Here is a 9,819-nt window from a genome sequence, read left to right as displayed (position 1 = left end):
GCATTAGGTGGGTGGGGTGCACCTTAGGATTTGCCATGATAGAGTGGTCAGGGGTTGAAATTATGGTTAGTAAAATCTGCTTCCATCTGTGACTGAGGGAGTGGCCTGCAGCTTATGTCTTGGAGAGAAAGCAGGACATCTGGTTACCATGGCTGCAAGGAAGTAAAACGTTATTTAATAAAACAAAAGCTGGCTGCAAATTAAATTGGAAAAGTAAATTTTAATAACATTAAATTACAAGTTTGCTGGCGTGTACTCATGAGTGTAATATAGTTTTTAACACAAGCTGAGATTTTCTCACAGCGTGGCTGAGCACATGATGGAAAAGGCAAAAATTCTGTGAAACCAGCAGTGGAAACCACATGTCAATATGATCAGCAGTTTTGCAGATACAGATATAAAAATCAAAGCAGAAAGAGGTGTACTTGGGCTTCCCTGCTGGTCTGTGGATTCACACTATGCTGGGGGGGGGCTCATATCTGTACTGATGGGGGCGCTGTACCAGTAGCAGGGTCCGCTGCCACTCTAGAGAGCAGGCGTGCCCCTCATTACACAAATGACAATATAATTCGCTGTCTGTAAAATGTGAGCATGTTGGATTTTTATTTGTAATTTACACATTCCAGGGGTCAGAATATGAGGTGTTTATCTTTAACAGGAACCCCGACGACAAAAATCCTACAGAGGTCCTCTCTTCTCCACACAATCCAAAACAAGTTTTTGTTTTGCTAGGATTTCATATTAAGGCCGGTTTTATACTAGAAATGTGTTTTTGTGGTGCAATGCTCTGCCCCCAACGATGCAACACACAAAACAAATATCATATGACCCTGTGGCAGAGTGCACCGACAGTGTCATATGCATAGCGCCGCCACATAACCCCCCCCTTCCACCTCACCCATTGACATACTCCCTACTGGACAGGAAGTATGTCACTGGGCTTCCTGAGTATCCCTGTAGTATTCTCATTGTTCCGTGCATGCGGACCACCCCGCCGCCACCAGTGTTTTTAAAATTCCTGCATCATCCATTGCGTTGCAATGATGTCAGCCGGTAATGCGCTGTTGACTTTGTGGCGACTCAGCAGCGGATCAGGCACTTCCGGTGCAATGCCATGCAGTAAGCGTACTTGGTCCCGTTGCCTTGCATTTCCGTTGCGTTACCCTACGGTAAAACAGGGTAAAGCAACGCAGGTCTCCAATGTGTAAGCAAGAGGTTTTGAATGAAGATTTACCTTCTTGCTTTTACTGAAGGCTAACGCGGTACAATACGCTACTGCTACTGTCATATTCAGTAAGTTAATGGCACAGTTTTGGTCAAAGAAATAGGGCATTAACTAGATACCATACCATAGATAATACAACTATCACAGCTACCACCAAAAGAGAACAGCAAGTATTTCAAGAAGTGTGGGAGGCTGAAATGTATGTTGCTTGGGGGACCCAAGGGAATGGGAGGGGTGGGGGGGGGGGGGCGGTAGGGGACAGCCTGAAGGTTATTCTGTATGGAGAACCCAACTGATAGAAGATAGTTTAAAAAGAGAGGATTAAGACTTTGGCTCGAGTTTTAGGACAGAAGGGAATTGAGTGGAAATGATGGAAACTTTGAGGACTGTGGGCAGATAATTAGGACATGAGAGAGTTGGGTGGAGACAGTGCAAAGGATTAGATCTTTGGGAGGAGAATCAGAATAGAAGATAGTTTTAAAGGATGAAGAGTGAAGGTATAGAATTAATACAGAAAAAGTGGTGTGTAGAAGCTGGAAAGAGTGAGAACGTTGCGAAGAGAATGAGGATAGAAGGGGATTGAGTGGAGTATCTGGGTAGGGTGGGGTAAGCAGGAAGAGAATGAGGACACAAGAGAGTTTGATGAAGGAGTTGGAGAGGGTGAGAACTTTGGGAAGAGAATGAAGATAATAGGGGATTGAGTGGAATAGCTGAGTAGGGTTAGGTAAGAAGGAAGAGAATGAGGACACAAAAGAGTTGGGTGGAGGAGCTGGAGAGGGTGAGAGCTGTAGGAAGAGAATTGCAGCAGGACATAGTTCTAAAGGTTGAGGACTTTGGGTGGAGAATTCAGACAAAAGGAAGGTGAGTGAAGGAGTTGGAAATGGTAAAGGGCTGAGGCAAGAGGATTAGGACATACCCAGGTCAGATCTGTAGGGTTGCTTATTTTTTCCCATGACTTTCAGCCCTGCGGAGCTTTAATAAACACACCCTTTGTGTCCATTTTACCTCTTCTACAGCACCACTTATGCAGGAGCAGAGGCGGGGAAGGTTTTTTTTAACCACCGGAGGCAAACTTTGTTTCATTTTTTACAACCAATTGCCTCTGAAAGACTGAGAAGGAGGAGTGGCCAAAAGGAAGAGCACATTTTCAGGTTTACACACATGCACCTGGCAGCTAGAGGCACAGTAACAATGTTTTGGCACAACAAAAGTCCATAATGAGGGCCATGCCATGTGGCCAGAGTACTTAAATCATGTTCTGTCCCTCACATGGAGCCGCCAAGTGTAGAAGAAGCATCTTCCAGTCCTCAGGTAGGACCACCATAAAAAGTTCCATAGAATGTTGGAGTGTGGACATCGGCTTTTCATCTAGCACTGGAGCTTGCGGACAGTTCTGGAGAACCTCTTCATCTCCTTCTCGGTTTTGTGCCATTTCCTGATCCAGGAGATGACAAGCTTGTCATCCACACGATGGCCCATGACCAACACGGTGTCCACAGGTTCCTGAAGCTCCGCACAGATGCAGCTGTCCCCGTCTGTCAGCCAGAGAACCGTCTTCTTCAGCTCCTCCTCCGACCAGCCTTTGGCTTTGTAGACGGTCCTGCTCTTCACTTCCGGGACCACCATGACGTCACCATCCAGGGTGGACACTGAGCGAATGTTGATCTTTAGGGCTGGGAATATAAAGGGAATCAGTAAGCAAGAAGGCAGTCAGAGGCAACATATTCCAAAGCAACCATAATTTACTGCTTAAAGGGAAGGTTCAGGGAGGGTGGTTAAAAAATAAAAATCAATTTCCACTTACCTGGGGCTTCCTCCAGCCCGTGGCAGGCAGGAGGTGCCCTCGCCGGCGCTCCACAGGCTTCCGGTGGCCGACCCGACCTGGCCAGGCCGGCTGCCAGGTCGGGCTCTTCTGCGCTCCAAGGCCCGGCACCTCTGTGTCCCACGCCGGCGCGCTGACGTCATCGGACGTCCTCCGGGCTGTACTGCGCAGGCGCAGTAGTTCTGCGCCTGCGCAGTACAGCCCGGTGGACGTCCGATGACGTCAGCGCGCTGGCGTGGGACACAGAAGTGCCGGGCCTTGGAGCGCAGAAGAGCCGACCTGGCAGCCGGCCTGGCCAGGTCGGGTCGGCCACCGGAGACCACCGGGAGCCTGCGGAGCGGCAGCGAGGGCACCTCCTGCCTGCCACGGGCTGGAGGAAGCCCCAGGTAAGTGGAAATTGATTTTTATTTTTTAACCACCCTCCCTGAACCTTCCCTTTAAAGCCCAATTCTAGGATTTGTTTTCCAATCTTCAGAGTTCCACTGGGAGGTATTTTGAAATAGTAAAATAAAATTCTCATATCATAATTCCTTTAAAGAGACACTGAAGCGAAAAAATATATATGATATAATGAATTGGTTGTGTACTATGAATAATTACTAGAAGATTAGCAGCAAAGAAAATATTCTCATATTTTTATTTTCAGGTATATAGTGTTTTTTTCTAACATTGCATCATTCTATAATATGAGCAGATTACACAACACTCTGCACTCAAAATGATTCTTTCAGAGCAGTCTGTGAAGTAATGAACTCTCCTCTAGCAGAGGAAAAGTAAATAGTCCAGGAACAGTTGAGATAATAAAAGTCAGATAACAGCCCTCTCCATGACTAACTTAGTCGGAGAGCTTAATGGCTTGTTTGCATAGAGATAACAACTGGAGTTTCTCAACTCTTCCTGTACTGGAAACAATTAGACTGATGTATCTGATCTTAATGTTTTATTTCTTAGCTGTACTACACATACAAATCATAATATCATAGTTTTTTTTTTTCGCTTCAGTGTCTCTTTAAGAACATTTCCAAAAAGCTTTTATCTTTATCTCCAGGCAAAGAGTGAAGATAAAATAAACACACATTTCAGGGATTCGGACTTGTAAAGAAAAGAAAAAACACACAGGGACACCAGGAACCCAATCTTGTGTAATATCGTACAATACTTGGAGATAGAATAAGGTTATATTCACAAAGCTGGGTTGCGTAGGAAGGAGTAGCAACCACTCCTAAGAGCATGTGGGTAAATAGCGCCCCCAGTCAGCCTTGTGGGTGAGCTGCGGTGGTCGCTGTTCCAAGAAAACGGGGGAGGATGATGGTCTCACTCTAGGTGAGGCCGTGAAGTGAGTCCCTTGGACGGGGGTCACTAGTTCATACTGGAAAGTGGTAGGAGGCACCCAAGGGTGGTAGAATATAGGCAAAAAAATAGGTGGTAAGAAAGTGCTACCTTTAACAAGTAGGGATGGCCCTGATTAAGAGAACTCATTGGAGAAGCATGTGATCAGTTTGATCAGCTGATAGATTTGTAAGGTCCTGATTTGCTGTGATGACTTCCTGGTTTAACACATGATCAGAAGAACCTTACAAATCTATCAGCTGATCAAACTGATCACATGATTCTCCATGAGACCTCCTAATCAGGGCCATCCCTATTAACAAGTAATTCTGAGAATATGAAGTTCAGAAAAAAAAAATATTATGCACATAGGACCTTTGTGCACAATTAATTGATTTTTTTTTCTGGGTTCCTGCTACCTGCTTCCACACATTTCGGGGATGGCATAAGGAATATGGCACAGCCTGATATTTTTTTTTTTTCATTTAAAGAAATTTGTAATTGATGGAGAACCAGGGCCGGATTTCTGGGAAGGCCACCAAGGTCAAGGCCTAGGGCGATAAAAATCAGCAGGGCGCTGGACTTTGAGAGATAAGAGGTCACATGTCAAAGTAAATCATCTCCCCTGCTTTGCTCTGGTCTGTCTGAATTCCAGAGATCCCTGCATCTCTCTCACTTGTGTAGAGTGTGTTTGAGGACAGTCAGTAGGTGTTATCACCTGATGATTATGTCGTATGTATGATGGTGGGGACATACAAGCTGCTGTGAGAAGTGCCAGCCTGGGTTTAGTAACAGAACTCTTGAGTTCTGTAAGTTTTTTTTTAAGCACAAATTCAGAATCACAAACAGGAATCTTCTCCCTCTGCTCGGCTGTCAGATTTATTACTGGTCTGGTCAGCTCTTAAAGACCCGTGACCTGTTAAATTTATGGTTTGTTTGTTTTTTCCTAGGGAATGACCACAGCATTCTCTGTGCTACAGTTTAACTCTTTCCTGACTCATTTTAGAAGAGCATTGTACTTTGCTAGCTATCAGTGAAACAGGATGGCAATTATATTACATTTATTTATATTTGCAAAACAAACTATACATCTTCTGATGCTGAATGTATATATAGTTGTGTGCTCTAACATCTTGTTAGTATAAAGTCTACAAACATATACAAAGTCTGAAGAAGCCAAAGGCTCACTGTTTTTATTTACAGTTAGCTAATAAATGGTATCATTCTGTTTTAATAACTTTAAAACTTCCTACTGACTCATCTGTCCTTCCTTGCCTTGCCCTAAGTACTATATTGTCACTGTTTAAAGCACATCTATGTCAGCATGTGTAGTTTTAGATCTTCTACTCACATGTTCTCTGTTTTGGATGAGCTTCTTTCAATAGCGCTGCCCTGTCAGCGCTCCCCCTCCTGCAATCATTGGTGGCAGCGGGCAGGCAGCAGCAGCGGTGGCGGCAGGATGATACCTCCTTCTCGCTGGAGGACTTCCGTTCTCTAAGAGCAACTTCCTTGCAAGAAGCTCTTAGAACGGAAGTCCTCCAGCAAGAAGGAGGTATCATCCTGCCGCCACCGCTGCTGCTGCTGCCCGCTGCCACCAATGTTTGCAGGAGGGGGAGCGCTGAGAGGAGAGCCCGAGGTGAGAGAGGGGGGGGGGAATTTCCCCCCTCCCCACCGATCTGCCACACTCTCCTCTTATGCTGCGACCCCTCCTGCCCCCCAAAAGTCCCTTTGATGGGGGGGGGGGGCGGTTGGTGTCAGCTGGCCTAGGGCACTTGGAAGTACAAATCCGGCCCTGTGGAGAACAGATTCCACTCTTTCGTGAACTGAGTGAGCTCTAATAATTGCCTTATGCCTGTGTAATACTATTTCTGCCCACTAGAGGGAGCAAACGGCCCGCTAGTGCTCTAAATATAAATTCTCTCTCTCTCTAAATATAAATTCTTGTCCAGTACATTGAATGCTCTCTGAAAGCAAGCTTATAGTTAGCAGAGGCTTTTTAGTAGAGGAGGTTTTGTACAACTCTAGAGGTTCTGAGTTACCATCACTGAACAGGGTACTATGTAAAACTAATATTGTGCTATTTTTAAAAGAACTTAAGTATTCTAATTAAATAGTAATGCACATCTTTGCATGTTAGTGTCAACATGTGAATTTAAAATAACATTGAAAAAAGCCTTCCCTTATCAATGTAATAGTGGGTGCAGGGTATCACCATAACTCCCAACTTCGGAGCTAGAAAAATGGGACACTAAGCCCCACCCATGCCCCACCTTTAGCCACACCTTAATTTTATATGCGAATCTCCCCACATATAAAGTTTCCTGGTGGTTTCTCCCCTAACTCACCAATATAGCTTCCTTGATGTCTAGGGGTTCCCCCCTACTTCCCCAATAAAGCTTCCCTTGTGTCTTGTGGTTTTCCCCCTCCCGCCCGAATATATCTTTCCTGGTGTGAAGTGCTTTCCCCCATGTGTCACATGATCACTCGAAGTGTGAGGAGATGGAGATGTCGAGCACTGGAGGGAGAGGTGAGCTGTGATAGGAGGTCGCACATTGCTGGACTCCAGCGGAGGAGGTAAGTGAAGCACAGCTTCCGCTCACACATACTCTGCATTATATGCTAGGGGAGCACGGGGCAGAGGAGGGGGTGCACCAGGACAAGGAGGGGGGGCTGCTGCAGGACTCGGGACAATACCTTCCAACCCGGGACAGTCCCAGGCATATCGGGACGGTTGGGAGCTATGTATCACTTGTGGCCAAATCTTCCCAGTAAACAGCCATGTAGTCTATACACCCTCCCATCTATTGGCCGTCAACCACTACTCGGGAGGAGTGGCTATAGCAGGGCTAGCAAATCCCCTACATCCTCCTTCTCCCCTTCCCATGTGTTGTTCCCTATTTTCAGTTTTCAGCTTCTCTTCCATGTCAAGCCACCCCCTTGAGAAACAACCACCCAAAGCCTGGGCCTTTGTGGCCTTCTTAGAAATCCATTCCTGGCCAGAAGAGACCATTACTTACCAAAATCCCGAGTACAGAAGTCCTGCAGGAACTCCTTGTCGGCATCTCCCCCGCCCTGGCAGGCGGCACACGGGAGCTCTGCGGAGAGAGACATAATTACACAAGGCTATCAGAAAAAGGGCAACAAGTGTTAAAGGGATTAGAGGCTGTGGTTGGTGTATGTGAGGTGGGGAGGTTTTCAGTGTGCAATCAATGAGCACATTGTTTTCATTAATGCCCTACTTTATATTTTACCAATCAGTCTACATGCTATGACTTTTAACCAGAATAATAAAATTAATATATTCTAGTATATAAATGAAAGCAATTTTTCTGTTCAAAAAGCACTCTGAACTTTTAAAGTCTTTAAAGTGTACCTTTAAGGTCTTCCGATGTGAAATAGCTAATCTATTTTTTACTCACCTGGGGCTTTTTCCAGCCCCTCGCAGCCGTCTCAATTCCTTGCCGCAACCCCGGTCCTCCTCGGTGTCCCCGTTGGCCGCCCCTTATGATGGCGACCCACTGGCGGGGTCGGCTCTTCTGCGCCTGCGCGGGCATTCGTGCCCACACGTCCACGTCATCTGGTGCGTACTGCGCCTGCGCACATCTACTGCGCAGGCGCAGAGGAGCTGACCCCTCCAGCGGGTCGCCATCATTGCGGCTGGCCAACGGGGACACAAAAAAAGGACTGGGGCTGTGGTGAGGGACTGAGACAGCTGCGAGGGGCTGGAGGTGAGCAAAAAATAGATTAGCTATTTCTCCTCGAAAGTCCTTTAAAGGACTCACGAGTTGAGTAAAAAAAAACTATTTTTACGTATCTGGGTCTTTTTCCAGCCCCTACAAGTCACGTGTGCCCCTCGCCGCAGCTCCAGTTTCCTCCTGTCTCCTGCCGGCAGCCTCTGAAGATCGCCGACAGGTCGGCATCTTCTGCACATGTGCAGGTTTGCGCCCATGCCAGCATTACCAGTAGCATAGTAGTAGCGCATCTGTGGATCGGCTATCTTCAGAGGCTGCCGGCAGGAGACTGGAGCTGTGTAGAAGAACACACGTGACTTGTAGGGGCTGGAAAAAGACCCAGATACGTAAAAATACGGGCTACAGGAAAGATTTGGGAGGTAAAGACACAGCAGGTAATTAGACCTTGCTGGAAGTAGAAGATCCCTGGAATTTATAATATGTGCTAGATTTATGCTGAAACAGCAAGGGAGGACTGGAGAAAGAGTGCCTTTTACTGTACAGCTCGTGATAGGGAGTACTGCCACCTGGTGGCCACTTTCATATGGTTTCTGTAACAAAAAAAAGCATATGGGGCTCCCCACTGAATTGCAATAAACCAATGGAAATTCTACCTCAATCCTGTGAGGATAATCATTGGTCTGTTGCATTCCAGTGGCAGCCTGATGCTGGGACTCCCACAAAGTCTACTCATCAATCTCTCCTGCATCCTGTTTGTCCACTATGATCAATGGAATTCTTAATTCTCTTCTACACGGTACAATAAAAACATTCGATTCTCCCGTTTATTCGATCTAAACAATCTAATCGAATAAAAGTCAAAAATAATCTTTTTTTTTTTTTTATCAAGAAATTCAAACGATTATCCTGTTTTTTCGAGAAAATTCTGATTGGACATGCTGGAAAAATTTTGATGATTGTGTGTTGTAATTGTATCATGTATGTAAATTGTATGAATAGATCTTTTAGATCCTAATTGTAAGAATTGTTTCAAAGACTGTAATCTTTATTTGCATTGTCTTCATAACAAGATTAAAGATTAAATATTGAAGTATGTGTATGATTATTATCCTTTTATTATATTTATATTTTATAACAAAAGTAAAGTAGGTTTGTCCTCATCAAGGAGAGTCCACAGGTACAATGCAAATGCAATTTTAGCCTTCTTCCTGTTAGTTAATAGAGCCATTTGTAATTGCTCTGTGGTAAGAATTCCCTCAGCACGAAAAAATCCCAACACTGTGAGGTAAAACACACCTTATATAGTTGCTCTGAGGTAATATTAACTTCACAATAAATAAATTGAACCACTCAGAGGAAAAATACAGCTCAATAGATGATTTGAGCTACAACTGCCATCTGTGTTAAAGAGACTCTGAAGCGTTATTAAAAATTGCTTTTTACCCTATATTCAACATGGGCATGTTTGCCCCTGCTAAAACGCCGCTATCCAGCGGTAGAACAAGCGGTCTTTACCCCCCAAATCCCCCCCCCCCTGCAAAATCCACGACCAACTTGGTTGTGGATTTTGCTGCTCATGGAGGCAGAGCTAATGGCTGTAGCTCTGCCTCTCAGCACGTCTATCAGACGGCGGATCTCCACCTCTCCCCGCCCCTCTCAGTGAAGGAAGACTGAAAGGCGGCGATCAGCGCTGATAGACGTGCTGAGAGGCAGGGCTGCGGCCATTAGCTCTGCCTCAACAGGAAGCGCTC

At 45.6% G+C, this 9,819-nt stretch overlaps 1 protein-coding gene across 6 annotated transcripts in view; it reads right to left on the bottom strand.

Moving 5' to 3' along the window:
• Positions 1–200: 200 nt before the first annotated feature.
• LOC137545382 (secreted frizzled-related protein 2-like) overlaps positions 201–9,819 on the bottom strand; it is a 37,452-nt gene continuing 27,833 nt past the window's right edge. For all 6 annotated transcript variants that reach the window (XM_068266552.1, XM_068266556.1, XM_068266551.1 and 3 more), the window contains exons 4-5: positions 7,394–7,471; positions 201–2,898 (exon numbers count right to left, since the gene is read on the bottom strand). In XM_068266552.1, the coding sequence (XP_068122653.1) occupies positions 2,594–2,898; positions 7,394–7,471 (383 nt within the window). In that variant the 3' untranslated portion in view covers positions 201–2,593. The remainder of the gene's footprint in view (positions 2,899–7,393; positions 7,472–9,819) is intronic.

This window comes from Hyperolius riggenbachi, chromosome 2 (genome assembly GCF_040937935.1).
Source record: "Hyperolius riggenbachi isolate aHypRig1 chromosome 2, aHypRig1.pri, whole genome shotgun sequence".
NCBI classification, from domain to species: domain Eukaryota; kingdom Metazoa; phylum Chordata; class Amphibia; order Anura; family Hyperoliidae; genus Hyperolius; species Hyperolius riggenbachi.
This window is presented reverse-complemented; position numbering and strand designations above follow the sequence as displayed.